The sequence below is a fragment of the Drosophila hydei genome, unplaced genomic scaffold (genome assembly GCF_003285905.1).
Source record: "Drosophila hydei strain 15085-1641.00,03,60 unplaced genomic scaffold, DhydRS2 tig00008125-arrow-arrow-pilon, whole genome shotgun sequence".
Taxonomy (NCBI): Eukaryota; Metazoa; Arthropoda; class Insecta; order Diptera; family Drosophilidae; genus Drosophila; species Drosophila hydei.
The window spans coordinates 371,624-392,814 of record NW_022045835.1 but is presented as its reverse complement, the minus strand read 5'-3'; the positions used below and the strand labels follow the sequence as shown (position 1 = coordinate 392,814).

General features: G+C 41.4%; 4 protein-coding genes across 8 annotated transcripts; 2 read left to right on the top strand and 2 right to left on the bottom strand.

Moving 5' to 3' along the window:
* The first annotated feature begins 3 nt into the window (after positions 1 to 3).
* On the top strand, positions 4 to 2,643 carry LOC111602111 (DDB1- and CUL4-associated factor 11). Its single transcript, XM_023319056.2, has 7 exons — positions 4 to 383; positions 447 to 714; positions 788 to 934; positions 1,017 to 1,559; positions 1,847 to 2,002; positions 2,063 to 2,169; positions 2,229 to 2,643. The coding sequence occupies exons 1-7, from the start codon at positions 204 to 206 to the stop codon at positions 2,367 to 2,369; spliced, it is 1,542 nt and encodes a 513-aa protein (XP_023174824.1). The 5' UTR covers positions 4 to 203; the 3' UTR covers positions 2,370 to 2,643.
* A 201-nt stretch (positions 2,644 to 2,844) lies between these two features.
* Positions 2,845 to 5,274, bottom strand: LOC111602110 (PIN2/TERF1-interacting telomerase inhibitor 1). Of its 2 annotated transcripts, XM_023319055.2 has the most exons (3): positions 5,055 to 5,272; positions 3,280 to 4,991; positions 3,030 to 3,134 (listed from the first exon to the last, which is right to left on the bottom strand). In XM_023319055.2, exons 1-3 carry the CDS (start codon positions 5,125 to 5,127, stop codon positions 3,117 to 3,119), a joined length of 1,803 nt encoding a protein of 600 aa, XP_023174823.2. In that variant the 5' UTR covers positions 5,128 to 5,272; the 3' UTR covers positions 3,030 to 3,116. The 2 variants fall into 2 exon arrangements, with proteins under 2 accessions (XP_023174821.2, XP_023174823.2); XM_023319053.2 differs by having other exon boundaries at positions 2,845 to 4,991; positions 5,055 to 5,274.
* Positions 5,275 to 5,775: 501 nt separating this feature from the next.
* Positions 5,776 to 11,048, top strand: LOC111602112 (WASH complex subunit 2). The gene is made up of 4 exons (XM_023319057.2): positions 5,776 to 5,963; positions 6,023 to 6,217; positions 6,282 to 6,421; positions 6,484 to 11,048. Exons 1-4 carry the CDS (start codon positions 5,862 to 5,864, stop codon positions 10,922 to 10,924), a joined length of 4,878 nt encoding a protein of 1,625 aa, XP_023174825.2. The 5' UTR covers positions 5,776 to 5,861; the 3' UTR covers positions 10,925 to 11,048.
* An 813-nt stretch (positions 11,049 to 11,861) lies between these two features.
* On the bottom strand, positions 11,862 to 20,602 carry LOC111602106. 4 transcript variants are annotated; one of them, XM_023319047.2, is made up of 5 exons: positions 18,177 to 18,206; positions 16,672 to 16,723; positions 14,030 to 14,251; positions 13,080 to 13,319; positions 11,862 to 12,998 (listed from the first exon to the last, which is right to left on the bottom strand). In XM_023319047.2, exons 2-5 carry the CDS (start codon positions 16,699 to 16,701, stop codon positions 11,928 to 11,930), a joined length of 1,563 nt encoding a protein of 520 aa, XP_023174815.2. In that variant the 5' UTR covers positions 16,702 to 16,723; positions 18,177 to 18,206; the 3' UTR covers positions 11,862 to 11,927. The 4 variants fall into 4 exon arrangements, 3 of the variants coding, with proteins under 3 accessions (XP_023174815.2, XP_023174816.2, XP_023174817.2); XM_023319048.2 differs by lacking the exons at positions 16,672 to 16,723; positions 18,177 to 18,206 and adding exons at positions 18,741 to 18,819; positions 20,412 to 20,602 and having other exon boundaries at positions 11,863 to 12,998; positions 14,030 to 14,428; XM_023319049.2 differs by lacking the exons at positions 16,672 to 16,723; positions 18,177 to 18,206 and adding exons at positions 18,741 to 18,819; positions 20,420 to 20,602 and having other exon boundaries at positions 11,863 to 12,998; positions 14,030 to 14,428.
* Between the last annotated feature and the right edge of the window lie 589 nt (positions 20,603 to 21,191).

Sequence of the window (21,191 nt, the reverse complement as noted above, 5' to 3'; positions counted from 1 at the left end):
TTTGATTGTAATTCAAATTATACTTATTCACAACAGCTAATACTTATAGTGTTGTAAAATAAGAACTGCTGTTACTTTCCGATAGACCACACAGCTGACGGTTGACATATCGACACACCTCCACACAAATTCTAACAAACAATTTTTGTCGATTTGGTGTAAATTACATTTATTTTGTTTGGTTTGGCTTTCACAGTTATAGCATGGGTAATTCATTGGGGTTCATAAGCGAAGACGATGACCTATTTGACTTACCCGAGGATGGATTTGGCTACAATGTTATCAATTTCACAGTGGATGCCATGGATGTGCATTTTCGTCATCAAAACAATCACCCAAACAATCTGCCAGTTTGTGAAAAGCCAAACGTAGATAAATTTCGAGTGAGCATGAAATTGATAACAATAATCTCTTTGTTTACACACAACAATTGCAAATCATTACAGAACACAGATATGTACAAAGAGGTGAAAGCACGTTGTAGCTTTGTGAGCAAACCAACGGAACAGCGTTGGAATTTAATGCAAGCCCTGCAAAAGCGAGAAAATGGCCTTGCATATCCTGGCAGCGATTCCTTTTCACCTAATCAACAACGATATTTCTCTAATATGTATATACCGAATCATAGATCAATGCGTTTAATGTCGCTCGATGCCAAAGTGTTTGTATCCAAGTTCAATAAGACGGGCAGTAAACTTTTAACAGCTTGTCAAGGTCAGTTCCAGTTCCAGAGTTCCAGTTCCAGTTTGGATTATCAAATAAATTAATGCGCAATTGAACTTTGCAGATGGCTTCGTGCGCATTAATGATGGCTCCAAAGGCACTTATCATCTGCTAAATAGAATAAATGCACGCGATGTACAGTGGAGCATTACAGATGCGGATTTTAGTCCGAATGGCCAGCATTTTGCATACTCTACTTGGTCACGTTCTTGTAAGCATTTATTATAAATAGATAATGCATGTATATTTATATTTTTTTATCTCTCTTACGCTCTCTTTCTCTCTCTGTGTAGTCTATATAATGCCTATTGATGGCTCCGACGATGATTGCCAATGGATTGATGTAAACGAAACTTCAAGCAGTCGGGTTGCTATTTTCTCAATTCGTTATTCGCCAACGGGCGATAAAATTATTGGTGGCAGTAATAATGCCACGGTAATTATTGGAGATGTCGAAACACGTGCTACACAAATCCTGCGTACCCATCGCATGCCTTTAACGGATGTGAATGCCGTTTGTTATGTCAATGACAATGATCCGAATGTGATAATCGCTGGTTGTGACGATGGTTTGTTAAAGGTTTATGATTTGCGTACCTCATTTCGCAGCCGCAGTTTGTCCAAAAGTGTTGTTTCTTTTATTGGACACTTTGATGGCATTACATATATTGATTCACGTAATGATGGTTACCATGTGCTCTCCAATTCCAAGGACCAAAGCATTAAAATTTGGGATATGCGCAAGCCAAGCAATTTGCGCAATCGGAGCAACGCCCGGCAACATCAGTTGGCGATGGCCACTTGGGATTACCGTTGGGATCGAGTGCCACGCGAATGTAAGCAGCTGTTGAGAATGATAATCTTTAGCTATTAAATGTATTATGTATAAATTAAGTTTATAGTATAAATGGTAAGAATACTGTGTGTAAGCAAGCTTAACTTACCTTACCAGACTTTTAAGAGCATTGACCGCAAAGTAGAGTCAAGATCGAACCTGAAGTCTACAGTAAAAGGCGCTGAAATTATTGGTAGTCGCAAAGAAAAAGCGGTTACCAAGTTTATGTCCATTTAATTATTATATAATGCAATAATTATTAACTTTTTACGGAATCCTTTTTTACAGTTTACAATCCACATAAAGCTTTAGATGGTGATAGCAGCATTATGACGTATCGTGGACATCGTGTTAGTAAAACGCTGCTTCGCGCCAAGTTTTCACCTATGGAGCAGACCGGCCAACGTTTCATATATACGGGCTGTGCCACGGGTCGCATAATAAGTAAAAATATAATATATATACATAAACCTACAACTACTCATATATATTATTTCTTCACAGTTTATGACGTACTGACGGGCAAAATACGTGAGGCTATTGAGGGACATAAAAACGTAATACGCGATCTGGACTGGCATCCAGTGCGCTCTGAAATTGTATCCAGCTCCGTAAGTCAATGCCTTTGTAATAATATCTGATCTAAACTATTTCGTTTTTATTTTTGCAGTGGGATACGCATGTTAATTTAAATAATTATAATAGAAATATGGCGATGCAGAGCTTGAAACGTCGTCGCAGTCAAACGCATGAGAATCGACCGTTGCGTCGTTCGCGTCGTTTAGCTAATCGGAATAATACACCTGAGTAGGAGGCCTTTGATATTTGCATATTGTATAGCTTTAATAATTAACAATTAGTAATTAATTATAAAACATGTTCAGCTGTTAAATCATACCTCTACGAGTGACACGTTCATCTATATTCATATACACACAAATATATATATGTATATGTATATAAATCAAAAAATAAAAAAAAATCAGCTGCACAAAAACTCTCCTCTGAAGACTGAAGACAAATTATGACACAGAGGAGAGCTCTCTACAGACAGCAACACAACGTAAGATGCACTTAAATCAAAAGAAGCGAACACTCATTATTTTTATGTACGCGCGCATACACCTTGGCTGGTTTTTATTATTATATATAGTATATATATATATATAATTGTTACACATTAAAAAATGGAAACTATGTACAAAAAAACTAATATATTACCTACAAGTTAAGAATTCAATCGTTGTTTAATATTAAAGATTTACATCTGTTAATCTTTATGTTTTGAATTTTTAACTCATCTACAGCCCTGAGAAGGCATTATAACTGTTTATCTTTTTAATATGCGAACTCGTAAGTTTCTTAAATGTTAGCTTGTTAACCATTCTGCGTGTTCGCTGTTCATCTGACTGATGTCCATATTTCGCCTGTTTGCCCTCCCACAGATTCATGATGCGACACGCATCCGACTTTATCTCCACGATCTTCAGTTCAATGTTCTCGTCGAAACTGTAGCCAGGTATTCCGCTTAGTGTTGAATTCTCGAATGCTTGCATATCTAAGATGTGAAACTTTTCTGCACAAAATGAAGAGATTTGTAAGACATTGTATGAGTTGAGCAAGCTTTTCAATTGCTCCATTGATAGATAGCTTGCGCCACTATTTTCTGCTGCAGCTGTCGCGTCACTGGAGCATTCAATTTCATCAGCTGTTGCACTTACATCAGTTTCGGGCTGCTTAGATTTCTCCTTATTGGCAGGCACTGGAAGCTCTCTGGAGATGTCTTGAAGCTCATCCACATTGGAGGGTTTGCTTTTTTTCGATTTCTTTTTAGATTTGACTTCCTCTTGCAATTGTGGCTGCACTAAGTCCTCTGTGTCTTCTGTTTTACTTTTCTTGTCAGTTTTTTCGTCGATTTCTTTTGGAATTGGGTCCTCTTCTCTATCCTGTGTTTTACTCTTCTTACTTTTCTTGTCAGGTTTTTCGTCGATTTCTTCTGGAATTGGATCCTCTTCCCTATCCTGTGTTTTACTCTTCTTACTTTTCTTCTTGGCAGGTTTTTCGTCGATTTTTTCTGGAATTGTCTCTTCTTCCTTTTCCTCTGTTTTACTCTTTTTGCTTTTTTTCTTGGCAGGTTTCTCAGTTTTCTCTTGTCTTGTTTCCTCTTGCAAATCAAATTCCTTTAGCCCTTCTTTGTCTTCTATTTTATTTTTCTTGCTTTTCTTCTTGGCAGGTAATTCATTATATTCAGGTTGCTTTTGAAATTCAACCTCGTTTATCTTATCTTCTTTATTTTCTATTTGACTGTTTTTCCTTTTCTTGGCAGAGTTGTCAGGAATTGTGTTCTCTGTTAACTCTGGTTTCTCAGTGAGCTCTTCTTTGCTTTTTTTGCTTTTCTTTTTGGGCAGTTTTCCTATATACTCCTCATCTGCATTGCTCTGCTCATTTTTATTATTTTTAGTCTCTTCTAACGCTGGAACTAGTTCGCAGAGTTCTGTCAAATCTTCCGCAGCCTTTACCTTATCCTTCTTTTTCTTTTTGCGCTTTGGCTCATTAGACGCCTCTGTAGCCGGGTCTTCTTTGTGCTCTGTATTCGTACTCTCTTCGGCTGCACGCTTTGATTTCTTTTTTTTCTTCGACGGTTCTTCAATTGTTACCACTTCAGTTTCTGTTATCTCAAGCTCCTCTTTGCTTTTATCCTTCTTCTTGTGTTTCTTTTTAGCGGGCACTTCTTCACCGTTTTCGTCTTCGATTACCAATGCATTTGCTGATCCATTTAATGTGGTATTTATGGTATTCTTGTTCGCCAACCTTTGTTTTATTGCCTCCATTTTCTGTTTGAAGTAATCATTGACAGAGAGTCCAGTGCTTACAGTTTTAACGCCCGCAAAGTTGGGATTCACAGGCTTCTCCTCTTCCATTTCTTCCTCTTTCTCAATCTGCACTGGAATCTCAATTTCATCTGTGGCCTTCTTTCCAAATATATTGGCCAGATCTTTTTCACTGTATTGTGAAAGATCCTTGCCACGTGTGAATTTCTTGTAATGTACGCGAGCTTTACTATCTTTGGATTTTTCCTCCAGTGAAATGCCGCTTAACTTTTCCTTGAGTTTCTTTGGCTGTGCCTCTTTAACAGCGGCTACTGGCGCTTTGAAACCAAAACCCATGGGTCGGGCGTTTTCTTCTAAATCGGATGCATTGCCATTCGCTTCATTTCCGTTCTCCTCCTCTACATTTAGTGATTTTAGCAATCCATTGAAGCCCTCCTCATGTATGGTCCATTGATCATCGCGTGTTTCGTAGCCCAATCCTAGAGCGTCGTTCTTAAAGCGCACTCGTATAAATTCCTGAGAACCATTCTCGTTGGCACCCAGACCACGTCCTTTCGCCCAGCCCATTTTCTCCATCATTTTCATGCCGAAGCGCGTATCATCTACCGTTAAAATAAAATAAAATAAATAAATTCACATTTTTTATTATTCTTTTTTGTGTTCACCTTCGTAGAGCGCCTTGCCGCGCGGACTCAAATTGTAGCGCTTGCGACGACGCGGTTCTGCGAGCATTGCCATTATTATTATATTATATGGCTGTATGCAGGTTTAAATCACTACTTATATTCAATAATAATACAAATTAAATAATAAATAATATTAATAGAAATTAACTTTTAGCTGCCGATACAAACGCTTCCCATGCCAAGCACGTGTTGAACAGCAGCAAAAGAAAATCGAAAACAGCTGTTAGCTTGTGCCCAACGGCAATATCGGGTGTATCGTGTATGGGACAAAAGCTGACAATATATAGCTTAGCACATGTTATGTTAGAGTTGATGTAACTTAATTCGGACTGACATAATTATTATTTTAAATGTTTAATTTCCCACATCATAACATTTTTCTGTGTTAGCTTACGTTACTGGCAAAATGTTGCCTTGCATGACGCTGAAACGTGTGTGAGCCACAATAAATTATGTTAAGCTGCAGCAGAGGAAAGGAACAAGAAACAGCTATTCGGTGGCGCATACACGACAACAATTACAGTTTTCACGTGTGTGACATTCGTTTCACATATGTACATGTAAGTACATGTAATTTTATTATCGATTCATATTTGATCTAACGTAATTGTCAAATTAAAAGGTTTGATCTAATAACATGGGTTCTTGCATTTTGCATGACATGTTGTAACGTGTGTGAGCCACATCAAACCAAGTTCAATTGTGCTTGATGGCAGTCAAAGAGCCGCTGAAGCGGCGAAATCTTTTGTTTATTTACAATCTAGGCATATTTAAAATATTTATAATATGGATTTAAGTGGAGATGTCGATGCGATTATATCGCAGGCTTCAGATTGGAATTTTGCTGGTGACTGCGCGTTGCTGGAGCTAATGAAACGCATCTCCCAAGTGGGCGTGGATTTTGATAAAAAATTGATCAAATTTGTATTAATCACAATGATTTTCAGAATCTGCAAGAGCAAGGCGAACGAACGAGTCAAAATTTAATCCAATTTGAAACGAACGTAAGACGTGCTGATATTGCTCTGGATAATGCAACAAATAGTTTGCGCTCGTTGCAATTCGGACAGCAATTCGTGGAGTATCGCGTGGAGGAGGTGGAAGATGACGATTTTGCGTTGCCTGAGGAGCAGGCGAAGACGGTATTCTTGAAGATAATGTTGCATTTATGTATAGCTTGAACTTAAGCTTTTCTTCCAATTATAGCCTGAGCCTCCGCTGAAGACCTCCCAGCAGCTGGCTGAGGAGTTTCTGCAGAATAATTTGCAAATGTTTAGAAAGAACTTTGAGGCAGTCACAATTGAAGTGCCCGACTCGGATGATGAAGACGGCGCTGTAAATGCCACGTAAGTAATGTCATTTCATATAAAACTTCTATTATCATTCTTCTATTATATATCTCGTGCAGCACTGTGTACAGAGATAAGAACCCCTATGATGCTATCCCATTGCCCTATATTATTGGCTCTAAGCAGTGGCAGGAGCACAAATATGCGGGGCTCTATGATAGTGCTGAAAACAGCGAGGAGGAGCAGCCCGAGCAGTTCTCCTCCAGCTCCTCGGACGAGCTGGAAACAGCTGAGCCAGTAAAGGCAACGCCCCTACAACAATCAGATCCATCACAGCTATCGCTACAATCTGATTCTTCTTCGCTCGCCTCGCTGCCCAAGGAGGTGCCAATGCCAAGACAGCCACCGTCTGTAGCTGCGCCTGTTAACCAAGCTCGCCCTACAGCCCAACCTCGACCTATTATCAGCATGCATAGAAATCCACATGAGAGCGATTTATTTACAGCGTTGCGTGCTTCGCCTCCTAGCGATGATCCGCCATCCAGTTCATCCTCGCTTAACTCCTCTCCAGCGGTTTCTCATGGAAACGTCGCAGCAATGAACCAATCAAGAGCAAACGTTTCGCTCAGCTCGAGCAGCAGCAGCGTTAGCAGGGTCATACAAGCAACAGGCAAACAAACTCCGCCTAAATTATTTGATGATGCACTTCCAGCAGTTGCAGCAGCCCAGCCTGCTGCGATGCCCGTTGCAGCTACCAGCGAAGTAAAACCCGTTGCTGCTGTCAGTCAGATCAAGCGAAAGCCTGTAAATCTCTTCAATGACGATGAGTTCAATTCGTTTATGTCAGAAATTGTGGACAAGGTGCAAGCAAAGTCAGGCAACAGCTCCAAAGCAACTGTGGCCAAGCCCAAGGAATTGCCTGCTCCACAGGAAGTTAAATCGAAACCAATTGATACAGCTTCACGTAGACCAAATCTCTTTGAGGACAGCCCACCATTGAGTCCTAATTTGCAACCAGCAACTGTTGTACAGCCCGTCAAGAAGCTGCCTACATCGCTCTTCGATGACAATTTGGATGACGATGTCGACGACTTCTTGAGCTCCCTAAAGCCCAGAGCAAAGCCACTGCAACAAACATTGAAAAAGTCCCTATTTGATGACGATGATGATGTGGATATAGATGATATATTTGCGAAGAAGAAACCGATAGGGCAGCCAGCTAAACCAACTGCGAAAGCGCCGCTGTTCGATGATCTGCAAGATGACGAGCAAGACGACATCTTTGGCAAGCCATCAAGAGAAGTTGAGAAGCAGCCTGTGCCTGAATTGCCAACAGCTGCAGAGCGCACTGCCAAAGAGACGCCCACAGAGGCAGCTTCGCTTGCCAACAAAGCCTTTTTGTTCGATGATGATCTAGCCGATGATCGAGCTGCTCAGGCTTCTAAAGAAGCTATGAAACAACCAACAGAAGTTGAGTCAGTGCAGCCAGCAACTGCGAATCCGATTGCCCGGCAAAAGCCGACCAGCAAAGTCTCGCTGTTTGATGACGATGAAGAGGATGATCAGCTTGTCCAAAACATCTTTGGCCAGGTCTCCAAGGAACTTGGGAACAAGCAAAAAGTGGCTGAGGCTGCACTGCCAGCAGCTGAGGAGCAGCCCAAGCGAAGTCTCTTCGATGATCTGGACGATGATGATCTATTTGCCACGCCCAAGTCAAATAAGCCTGCATACGCTGCAGCAGAAAGGGAAACTAAGAGACTCGCTGAGCAAGCACGAGCAGCAGATGTTGCCAAGCAAATGGAGGAGCCACAAGACATAGCCGAAGTTGAGAAGCAGCAAGCTAGCAAAGATTCGACTGATAAGGCGCAGCTGCAAATGCCTACAGCACCTATATTCAATGAAGATTTTAGCGATGCGGCAGTAATAAGAGATTCAAAAGAGATTAAAGCAGTGGAAGAGCCAAGTAACAAAGCTGAAGATCATCCGCCAGCTGAGCAGCCAAAATCTGAGAAGGAAGTGAAGCCAGTTGCTAATCTTGATGTGCATCCTAGAGCTAAGGCTGTGAATGAGCAGTTATCCAGTAAGCAGGAAGAGCCAGACGTGAAGCCTGCTGCCAAGTCCGAGTTACCTCCTAAAGCTGAGCCAGAGATGGAGCAGCCATTGAGCAATGAGAAAGAGCGAGTTCAGGAGGCTGAGTTGACTGATTGGAAGCCTGAAGAAAACTTTGAGGCTGATATGCAGTCAGAGAAAGCAGAAGAGGAGCAGCCGGCAACTGAGGATCAGCAGGATCCGATTATCAGTCTCGTTGCTGAGCTAAGTCAAGGCAAAGCCAAGAAGGAGACGCGTGCATCCGAAGATGTGGCTGCTGCAAAGCAAGTTATGCAAAACTATTCAAGCCTCTTCTCGGATGAGCCGCCCGATGATAGCGAGTTCTTTCAATCCCTGGCCACCAGCAGCCTGACCAGCCTGAGCGCCTCCAAGATGTTCGACAGCGAGCACGAACAGGACTTCTATGAGCCCGCATTGCCCGATCTGCCAGCAGCTGCAGAGACCAGCAAGGATTATGGTGGCATGCGTTTGTTTAGCGATGTGCCGCCAGACGATGATGATGATGAAGGGATGCAGGAATCTCAGCCTGCACCTGTGACAGCTTCAGCTCCTGCTCAGCAGGAATCGACCACACCAAAGCGGATTCACACCATTTTCTATGATGACTTTAGTGAAACAGCGCGCGCAGGCGCAGCTGCGTTCTTGGATGAGCAACCTCCAGCGGATGTGGCTAAGCCCAGCTCGCCCATCAAGAAACTGCAAATGCCCAACATAAACATCAATGTGCAGGCGCTGCTGCCTAGCGCAAAGCTTCCCAAAAAGCAGGAGGAGCCAGCTCCCACTCCCGTCATTAGCCAAGCTGCAAGTCCAGCCTTGAAGCCAGTGCCAAACTCAAGTCTCAGCGAATCGGATAATATTCTGCAATGCATTGGCAAGACACGCGTGCGTGGCCCAGCTCATCGACGACCCTCAACGCGACGTGCTAGGCGAGCCAACTATGCCCAGAGCTTGCTAGAGGCACAGCCAGCTGACAGTGTGGTCTCTGCTTCACTGTCATCAACTACTACCACCACATCTAGTGCACGCAGCTCTAGCAAATCCACTGGGCAGCTGCCTAGCTTTGACAGTGACGACAACGAAGAGCAGGCAGCAGATGATGCCTTGTTCAAGGCCTTTGCAACAGGGGCCGCAGCACAGGCTGCCACGAAGATAGCTGTCAAGGAACCAGAGCCAGCTGCGAGGGCTAAGCCTACTCTGTTTCTGGACAGTGATGCAGAGGATGATGATGATGCGCTCTTTGGCAAGGCACTGCAAGCAAATGTGGCAACCATTGCTCCAGCTGCTCCAAGAGCTACTCCAGCCGCCGTTGCTGCTGCTCCAACAGAAACTACTTCAAGTGCTTTCCAGAAAGCTGCTGCAAATGCCTCGCCAGCAGCAACTACTTCTGTCACTCAAGCAACAGCTTTTCCAGTGGCCTCGTCAGCAGAAGGTCCAAAAGGAGCTGCTCCGTCAGGTGCTACGTCTACAATGCCTTCAGTAGATGCTGCTTCTGTTACTCCAGCAATGAATCCTGCAGTGCTTCAAGCAGAATCTTCTTCAGTTGCTTCATCAGCAGCAGTTGCTGCAATTGCATCAGTGGCTCCAGTAGCAGTCCAGGCGCCTCCTGCATTTACAACGCCAATATCTGCACCAATTGCTTTGGTATCCACGCTACCACCAGAGGATGATATGAAGAAGCCCCCAGCCAAGTCGGCTTTCTTTTTGGACAGCGATGAGGAAGAGGAAGATAGTAACAGTTTTCTGTTTAGCCCAGCATCAGCAGCCCCTCCGCGCAGAGCCGCTGCTGGGCCACCCAAATCCTATGTATCCTTCCTGGACAACAACGATGAGGACGAGGATGCACTTTTTGCAGCAGCAATAAGCGAAAGAGCAGCCAAATCAGCTGCGGCTGCAGCGCCATCTCTTGCTCCTTCAATTCCAACGAACGAGAAGCTCAAAGCCGCAGCTAAAACGTTCCTGGACAGCGATGATGAGGATGGGGATGCTGCACTCTTTAACCCAACTAAGTCAATGGCTAAGCCAACTCTGAAGAATGAGTCCAGGGACAGTAAAGCCTTGCCTAAAGAGCAGAGCAAATCGAAGCCTCTGAAAACCCAACTCTTTGATGACAGCGATGATGATGATGATTTGTTTGGCAGCAGAGCTGCCAACCCACCTAAATCCCAGCCAGCTGCAGCAATAAACCAAGCTACAGTGTCTGCCAGCAGCAAAGGGCTGCAAGCCAAGGCAAAGGCAATCATCAAACCCAGCAAAAGTCTCTTCAGCGATGATGAGGATGACGATGATCTGTTTGGCAGTGGTGCAGCTGCTTCAGTTGCTCCTGCCAGTGGTGCTAAGCGTGCTGCAAGGCCTGCTGCATCAAATGCAACAAAAAAGCTAACAGCCACGCCCATCCAGGGCAGTTCCACAGATATAGCGGATAATCCGCTAGCCGATCTATTAGGACCTTAAGGAGCTTTAACAACAAAAGAAATCATATTTAATTACTTCAATTATGTATATTTACACTTAACGATTTGTTTATGTTAATTACACAACTCTACAAGAAAACAGTTGCAAAAATTTGTTAATCTCTAGTAAATTAATTAACAATACAGTGAACACTCGATAGTTAGACTAGTAACTAAAATTGTTAACTCTACACAGATTGAAGTACATAACATTTATATACTACATATATACCTAAAATATATATATGTATATATACTCTGGATTGGTACAAACAGTCGACTTCGCGACTTTTGTCTGCCATCTGTGGAGCGATCACTGCACAAAACGCTTAGCATTAGAGTTAAAGCGACTTTAATCTATAATTACTTGAGTAATTGCAGGTTTTAAGGTTTAATTACTAATTAATTACAGCTTTTAGATTTTAATTAGTTGAGTAATTACAGCTTTCAGGTATTTTTAATCAACAGGTAACTACAAATTAACATTTCAAATTTAAATTACTTAGTAATTACAGCTCTCAGATGTTAATTACTTAAGTAATTAGCCTAAAATCCCTTTTAAATCTGAAATTTGTCAAGTAATTAGGCATATTAGTGTGACTTTAATTAAAAAAACTGCTAATTGGAAGTAATTACAAGTAATTCTTAGTAATTACAAGTAATTACTGCACGTAATTCCTACTTCTAATGCCTAAATCGTTGTCGCTCTGAAAGTGGTAATGTTCGCATTCGGACGTAGAGCACTTATATCTAAATGTTATACAGCTAGAACCTCAATTGATAACGTTTGCGCACTGCAGTTGCAGATGAAACGAAACAAAAACTGTAATTGAGTTAGTTTTGTGGCTCTTTGGTCGTTATTCCGAGGAATTTCTTGTGTGTGGCAGTCGAGCGGGCTACCACTAATGAGTATGATATATAATTTATACATATATAAATATACATATACATATATATATATGTGTGTGTGTGTATGTATGACTGGAGCTCAGTGCAAAGCTCTACTAAAGAGCCACATCTCGATACTTGCGATAGTCATCGGACTCATTGCCCAGAGACAATTTGCTGTTGGCTGTGATGTAGGGATTGGCATAGTTGGCATAGCCGAAGCCGCCATAGTACTGCAGATGCTGTTGGTGCAGCTGCTGCTGCTGCTGCAGATGATGTGAGCCGCGTCGCTGCTGTCCAAGCATTGTGCAGCTGCCCGTTACGCTGCAGGCCGAGGGGCGGCGATAGAGATTGGATGCGGCTGCCGCAGCTGCCTGTTGCTGCTGCTGCTGCAGCAGCATGGCCAAATAGTATTGCTGCTGCTGCGTGTAGTTCTGCAACAGGTTGTTGCCGTAGGTAGCTAGATCGTTCTGCACCTTGCTAATGCCATCGAGATTCTCGAGTGAGATGCAGTTCCGAGCCAGCTTCTTCTGTTGGCCATGTCGCTGCTGCTGCTGCTGCGAAGCAGGTGGCGGCGTCAGCTGCTTGGGCTCTATGGAACAGTAGATGGGATCATTGCTGGCGGAGCCAATCAGCGAAGGCGGCGACGGACGATGCGAATCCTGCAAATTGTGCTTCAGATCATCTATGGTTATATTGAAGTACTTGGCATTCTTGTCCTCCGTGTCCAGCACATGACGCGGATTGTACATGCCGGGCAGCGTGCAGCGCAAGTCCATCAGCGATTGCGCACGATGTCCCGGATTCGAGCTGCTCCTCTGGCCAGGCACGTATTGCTGAGGTGCAAACATGCTGGCATTGAACTCGTTTTGCGAGCCGAACAGCTGATTAGATCCCGCTCCGTTGCCCAAGGGCAACTTCGTCTCATCGCACAGCTGATAGCCCGCATTCTCGAAGCCGCTCAGACGCTGGCTGGAACGCCTCGAGTCCGCCTTGGTCATGGGCACACTGGGCGCTGGGGTTTGCAGCGAGAGACGAGTCGCTAGACCTTGCAGCTGATTCAGCACCTGCGTCTCGCGACGCCACTTAATGCCGGTGGGAATGACGCAGATCAAAGCCAGGCAGTTGATGATGAGCCTTATCAAGTAGGAGGTTAGCTCCGTTAAGCCATGCACCGACTGCAGACCCTGTGAATCGCCAGTTACCAAAATTAGACACTGCTTCAGACGCGCTCTCACTCAGTCTCTCTGTCTGCCTCCATTACTCACCCAATGCTGTGTGGTCATTAGCATCACTAGCACCAGTTCCGGTATGGACAGCAAGCCAATGACAGCCGACCAGGCAAATAGAGGCCAGCAGAGCCCACTCACGAGGCCATGAATGAGAATGGTCGTGGCCACAAACATCACAAAGTACAGTGTGCATAGCGTATAGGCGGCAAAGGGCAGCTCGCCATGCGCCTCCAGCAGCCAAGAGACCTCACACGAAAAAGCGCCCAGGTAGACAATCTGTGCAGCAGGTGAAATTGATGCAAGAAAAAAGCGCAAACATAAATCAAAAAATTGAATGGAAAGAAAAAAGCAAAACGGAAATCTCTATATAAACTGGAGTTGCAGATGAAGCAGCAGCTGTGGTGTGATGCTGTGGCCACTTGAAAAGCCGGAGACACATTTGCGCCGCACTCATCTATCAATCAATTAATGAGTCTTGTCTAACTGTCTGTCTGCCTGTTCGTCTGTTCGTCTCTCTGTCTGTTTGTCTCTCTATCATAAATAGTAGCAAAAAAGTTGAAACGATTTCATTTCATTTTCACTTAATGGCGCAAATAATAACGAAAAAAAAAACATATTGTGGCCAGTTGATAACGGTACCCACAACAGTTTACAAAAAAAAAACTGACAAGAAGCTGCTAACGACTGCCCAATACTTGTTCAAGTTGAAAGAACTTAGGATAGATCAAAATTTCAGTTAAGATATATGCCGTCTTACGACATGCCACAATCAGGACTACAGGGTATACATAGTGTCTGCATATACCCGACTTTATATCTCTATCGGACCGCTAGCTTCAATCATTTGATATCTCTGGTCGCTATGCTTCTTCCATGGCAGTTCTGCAGCAGCAAACACCGAAAGCTAATATACCCCTTATTTTCTTGGCTTGCTGAACGAGCATATTAAGTGTGTATAAGTGTAAATCACGAATTGGCTTACTTACCAGCAACAGGCCTGCTGCCACGCAGCAGATAATGAATAGATTCGCCTTTATAAAGCGCTCCATGATGCGTTCGTTCCAAAAGTTTTGTATGCCGTTCCCGTTCCCGTTGCCTTTGATGCTGCTGTTCTTCTTGTTGCTGTTGCTGTTGTTGCTGTTGTTTTTGCTGCCAGCGGGCCGTTTCGGCTTCTTGAACGGGGACGGCGAATGCGTTTCACTGGCCTTCTGATAATTCATGATCGCGTTGTTTCGTTGTTTGTTGTTGGCCAAAAAAGAAAATAAGCTTTGATTTCGGTCGGCCTTGGTCTTGGCTGTTGGGTCAGTGGTGCGAGGCGATGACAAGCTAGTTCTAGTTCTACTTGGGATGCTTTCTTGTATGTTTCAATGATGAGTTTCGTGGCGCTGCGAATGCGAAAGCGTTAGGCGGCCTAATTGAGGCTTGTCATGGTTTTTTGATTTTTGTTTTTTTTTTATTTCTTTTTCTTTTTCTTTTTCTGTTAAGCTGCCCCTGAAATGGAAATGCAGATGAGTGTTAATGTGTAAGTGATTGTGCGAGAGTGTGGCTAGAGATGTGTGTATGCTTAACAAAAGACTTAGGCAACGAACTTGTTTTGCGGCCAGCTAACGGCATGCCACTAGAGATTCACATTCTGATTCGAGTCAACGATTTTCACTTTTTCTTGAAACAATATTTGTTTGCAAGTTCGTTGCCTAAGTCTTTCGTTCTTAGTAGTTTGTTGCCTAAGTCTTTCGAGCTAGTTGTGTTAGTGCTGATTGAGCAGCTCTTTTCACTTTAGTCTAAGCAATGTTTGCTTGAATAGTTATGACCTAAGTCATTGCTTCCTTGAAGTTCGTTGCCTAGGTCTTTTGCTCTTCAAGTTTGTTGCGGAAGTCATTTTGCTATAGCAGATCAAAAATATATAATCGAATTTGTTTACCTCTTGGACATTTATTTTTCACCTATTGAACAAGTGCAAGTTCGTTGCCTAAGTCTTTATTTCTAACAAGTTCGTTGCCTAAGTCTTTAAGTTCTTCAAGGTGTGATTCCTAAATCTATTGACCTAGTTGCGAACAAATAAGTACGCCATGTTTTTATATTATCATAGGCCAAATCTGTTCGCAAGTTTGTTGCTTAAGTCTTACAAACAAGTTCGTTGCCTGTGTCTTTGTTTACTCGAAGTGCGTTGCTCTAACACCTCGAAAGCATACTGAACTTCGCTTTTGATAAGACAATATTGGCTTGCAAGTTCGTTGCCCAAGTCTTAATAATTCTAACAAGTTCGCTGCCTAAGTCTTTTGTTTAGCAGCACGCAAATTTGTGCACAAATAATTGACTACTTATGTCATGAATTATAGCTAAGCGCTAAATGCTCAGACAGCCAGACGAGCACTCACACACACACACACACACATGCACACACCTGTCACACACACACGCAGACAGCTAGTCAATTAATCGTGTTAGCGAACGCCAACGTCAGTTAACGGCTTAGTCAGTCATTTGGTAATCTGCCTTTAATAGTCAAACAAAATTGCGTCGTCATCAGAATTGGAGTCTCATTCAATGCCGTCAACAGGTGTGCCATCAACCCAATCATAAGCATAATCGTCTTCGCGTTGCGTGGGTGACAAGCGTCGGCCCAATGCCAATGGGCCGGATATGCGCGCGCCTTAAGCGCTTGGGTCACCGCCCCGACGTGGCCCATTGAGAATTCTGCGCGAACAACCGCTTTCTTCGTTCAACATAACTGCAAACGTTGCTCAGTTGACCAGCAGCTCGTCTTCCTCTCCTCATTTCTTTAATTCTCGTTGGCTATGCAAACATTGCGAGCAAATTCTTTTCGGCTCGTCCGGTTTGTTTTTTTCGGGCAATGCGTTGAGTAAAACGGGTTTGTTTATTATTAGCCAGCCAGCGGAGCAGCAGAAAAATTGTTATCTCGCTTTGCGTATTACCTCCAAAATGTGTTAAGTGAAATAGGCGAGCTCCGGGCACAACTGGACGGAAGCTGCACGCTGCGCGTTGCGCTTATCTAGCCGCACCTCAATTGCTCTAAGCGTTCAATTACGCCAAACTGCCGAGAGTTGTGTAATAAATCTTTCTGTTTGACTTTTGAGTGATAAGTTAGTGTTGCTTATATGCATATATATATCTCTGATATATCAGCGCTCAAATGAGCCAACGATAATTCACTTGGAAAGCGCTGCGAGGCATTGCATTGATAAATAGATATACTATAAGAAATTTATTTAGGAGCTTTCTTATATTGATTTTAGAGTTGGAGCTCTGATGATTTTAGTTAAAAAGAAATGGGCCTATGACTTATCTGATGATTGCTAGAGTACATTATAGATTGCTTAGTGTAATCTTCTGGTAAACTATCTAATCATTACATTTTATTGATAAGAGCAGCTATATTTTCTATATATTTTTGATCATAATAGCAGCTAGAAAATATTTTTTTTGTTAATTTTTGTGCTCTTTATTTCAACTAGAATTTTAAAGAGTTGCAGACATTATTTTATATAATATAATTTGACATGATATGATATTAACATGATAACAATATTGTGAATGTTTTCTTTTTGAATGAAATTAACTATGATATGCTTGAAATATTAGTGCAGGATCTGTCAATGATTCATACCATGTTATAAAGGTGCAGATTAGAATTCATATGATACGCAAAATTAAAATATCTAAAAGAGAAAAACTTGAGATCAACTCTAAATATTTATTCTGTGCCTTCAGCTTGAGTTCTAGAAGCTTTTGTCTTTTTTTTTTCTAAAACTATATTTATTATTATTATTATTTTTATTATTATTATTATTAATTTTATTATTATTATTATAATTATTATTATTATTGTTATTATTATTATTATTATTATTATTCTTTGAGTTGAGTGCCAAAAATATGACAAGTCTTGGGAATATTTTTTATATATGAAAAAACGATATATTTAAGCTGTCTACCAAAAAAAGATAGGTAGATAAAATATTTTTCTCTATAAGCTTCGACTAGGCTTGCTTTGGTTTAAGGCTGTGTTTTTGGGAATATTGTTGTCATATATAAAATAAATCTATAAACGCTAATTAAACTCCCCTTGGTACCGTTTTCAACGCAAGGATATTAGAAACCAGAAGCGTACAGCAAAGTAAGCGGACCACAGAACGAAAGGCTTCTTGAAATAGCTGTCGAGACAAGCCAGACCTGCTCACCTCTTGGCCGCTTATAACTTGTCTCATTGTTGATTTGCACTCATCAACAAATTCATGAATATGAGAAGTAGAAAACGTCTCTTAAGTAGATCAGCTATATGTATGATATGTATATAGAAATGAATATATATGTGGCATTTTAGCCATATTTATGCATATATATAGACTCTTATTCTAGAGTAGTTCAATTAGTTAAGCTATGCTAAAATTTGTGCCGATCTTCAAAGGGGAATCTTTGGAAAAACAATTAAATTCATTGTTAAGTTTAAATAGTTTTTGCTTCTAGTTGAAAGGCAAGTCGTGCATGCCTGCTCAGTGATGTAACAGAGCGAAATCGATTTAAATATAATAGAGGCTTACACAAGGTGTGTTCAAAAAGTAGCGTGTATTCTGTATTCTGATGGACGAGCATCGAAGGATGACGAACCTACACGAGATTTTGTGATATATTTCTAGATGAATTTCTTGTTAATAATATTTTGAAGTGAACTTTGACTAGTATTTAATCTCTGATTGGGGAAAAATAGATATTGATATTGATGAGAACAAATATTTTTATTATAAATTTGCGGTACTTTTTGAACAGATCTCGTGTATCGGAAATGCATATAATCCATAAAAAAATTAAAAAAAAAAACTAAGTAGCTTTAATTGACTGTTCAGGCATATGTCGTAAATATTGACAGATTAGAAAGCGTTTTTGTTGTTGCTGTTGCTGTTGGTGTCAGCTGCAATAGTTGAAAAAAAAAAAAAAACATTCGCCTATCGAGCACTGCATTCGGAATGTAATGGCCCCTTGAGCCACAATACAAATTGAAAGACAGCGCGCCCTTGACTGTCACGCCTCGAACGCCCACTTTTATAGTCTCTCTGTGCGAGTGTCTGGGAGTTGGCATCTGTAACAGCGCACAGCGTGGTTTTTTGGCATTACAAAACTTATGTAGATTCCGCATAATTTGCTGTGAAAAAAAACACATTTCGAAACAACAATTTGCATTGTGTTATATATATGTATATATGCTGTCTCGCTCTCTAGCTATTGCTGTACTCTTCCATATGGAATTAAATATTTAAGTTGCTCATGATGCTATGATTGTTATATGTATGCGCGAGTGTAAAGCGTTGCAGTTGTGCGGCTCTTGCGTGTGACTGCAAAGGCGAGTTCAATAGCATCCGCAACAACAACAACAACAACAAACAATAAACAATAATAAACCATAAATAATCACAATATGAAATGGCATGAGTGTGCTGCATATGGCTGAATGAGCAACAATGCAATACGGCGTGCTTAAACTATTATGCAAATCCTGAACTATGTTGAAAGGAAAAAGCAAAAGCAATAAATAGGAATTCCAGTTAGTGCGTTAATGCGTTTCAAAATGTAATAAAAATATATGTGTTTCCATATACGTGTATAGATATATATAAATAAATTTATATATGCATTCATGTTTTTTGTCTGTTCGATTTGATTTCGTTTTGATGGGCTTACCTTTCACTTGATTGCAGTTTAATCCGTCGTTAGTTGCAACAGCCACAAAAACTGATATCGTATGTGTGCGAGTCTCTCTCTGTTTTGTGTGTAAAGAAAAGCGCAGAAGAAAGACGAATTGTAGAAATTATCGTTCAAGCAAGAAATGATTTCACATGCGCCACAGCCCGGGCCGGGCCTAAGATACACTCCCAGAAACTACGCAAAAAAGTACAAAGCGACTCGTGGGTAGAGTGAGCGACTGGCAGATGCCCTGGACCAATTCCTTGCCTAAGAGATATGCTAAAAGTTAAGTACTATGAAGTTGTGAAATGTCTTTAGCTCTTAAAGTTCCTGAGTTTTGGTTTAATAGTGGGTATCCAAAAATGAAGATATTCTATATCTTCGTATACCTAAAAAGTTATAATCTACAAAATTTGATAACTGAAGCTCTTCAAGCTCTCGAGCTAGAATAAGAAAAGGCTTCATTAGACAATAAGTTAATATCCTATTGTGATATTTTCTATATGTTTGAATGGCTTAGAACAATCTGTATTGCAAATTTGATGGTTCCGTTGTAAAAGTTCTCGAGTTGGGTTTGGCTTGGGTGTGCAATAATTTAACAGTTAGATAAGTTGCACCAATAAAAAATATATTTCATATTATAAATATGCTTTGAGAGCATTCGCATATCAAATTTGATGTTGCTAGCTCTTATAGTTCTCGAGCTATGACTTAAAAAGTGTCAAATGCTATTTATGCGTCAGGAAACCAAGAGGTTCAAATGTGTTTAATAGCTAAACATGCTTTAAGCGCACCCGCATACAAAATTTGTTGTCCCTCGCTCTTAAAGTTTTCGAGTTATGTTTATTTTGTGAAAATGATTTTCAAAGTTATTGAGAAACTTGTGATAAATATATTCATTAAAGTTGATAAACTTAAGTTTATGGATAGATGAATATATATTTTTTATTTTTTGCCGTCTTCAAAGAGCAAGTCTACTAAGCATACAGCATACAAGTCAGGAAATTCTCGTTTCAAAGCCTTCATAAAATACTTTAAGCTTCATAAATATGCCAGAAATAATACTCATTCCAATCTGAAATATGTCTATATACTTAGTATTTTACTGTCCCGCTTTTTTTGTATGAACAATATACCCTGTTTAGTCATTTGCAGTGGATATCATAACACCAGCAACAACAACAACGATAAGCGACATATACACAAAAAATTGTTGAACGTTGAGTCATGCTGAGGGAGAAGTCGTCGTCGCAGTTGTTGTCTGTTGCTGGCTGTCACATGCAAATGGGCAAGCAACAGCTACCAAGATGACTACGGCTGTGACATATGTGTGCCAGGAGAAAGACAGCGAACAGCAGCGGAAAAGTGCTTAAGTAAGAAAAGCCCGAGCACTTGTTCTAACACTTTTACAAGCAGCGCAGCCCAATTAAGACTGTAAAAAACGTGTTTCCTCATGTAATTCTTTTTATTTCGCTTTTTAATTTACTTCTATTAAGCGCGACACTTGAGCAAAAGCGAAATGCACTTGAGCAGAAAACGAAAAAAATTACAATTTAATTGCGTTTTAATTGTTCAGCGGACAACACGTCCCCAAATAGACGTGAGAACAGAGCGCGCCACATGCGTGGTCATGCAAATATATACACACACATACATACACACACTTACACACTCACTAGCAGATAATCGTAACGTGCTGCGTCTAACGGTAACGGTTTAAGCACAACGCGCGCGCGCGCGCTCTTCGAAACAGTTAAAAGTGAAAATCGAAATGACTTAGGCAACGAACGCGATTTCTCGTCTTCCTCTTCTACGACGTCTCATACAAAAAGCAATCGACGCGTCAGCTGAGTTCAGCGGCTGCCCCACAACTGAATCGTAGCTTGAGTCTTTGCCCGTTTGGTTGCGGCTCTGCTAGCGTCGCTGACTGCAGCTACGACGTCGGCGTCGATGTCATCGCCGGCGTCAGCTGTTCGCTTATTGAAATCATCTTTGATACCCATCTGAAGTGTGCGCCAAATGGGGTATATTGAAGTGAAGTGTTGTTAGGAAGATTATTTTTATACAAATATGTTTTTCTTATATATGTAGTAGATGCTGTTTGTTACCCATTAAATGAACAAGCAAATTGGGTATACCATGTATAAGCAATCATTAAGAACTCAGTGAATTTATAGAGAACTTCGTTCATTCCAGGGTATGCTCTAGTCGAGCACGCTGCTATTATATTGCATATTGTCTCTTCCCTCTGTTCGCACGCATTTTGTCGCTGCCCGCTTCGCCGTTGACGTCGCTGCTGCCGCTGCGCACCTTCGTTTCAAACAATTAAGAAAAAACTTAATTTCTAGCTGCCGCTGCATTTGCATAATTTGATTGTCGAGACAAACCAAAACAATACTCGTTAAGATTTTTTTTTCCTTTTGTTGCTGGCTTTTTTGTCTTTTGGGC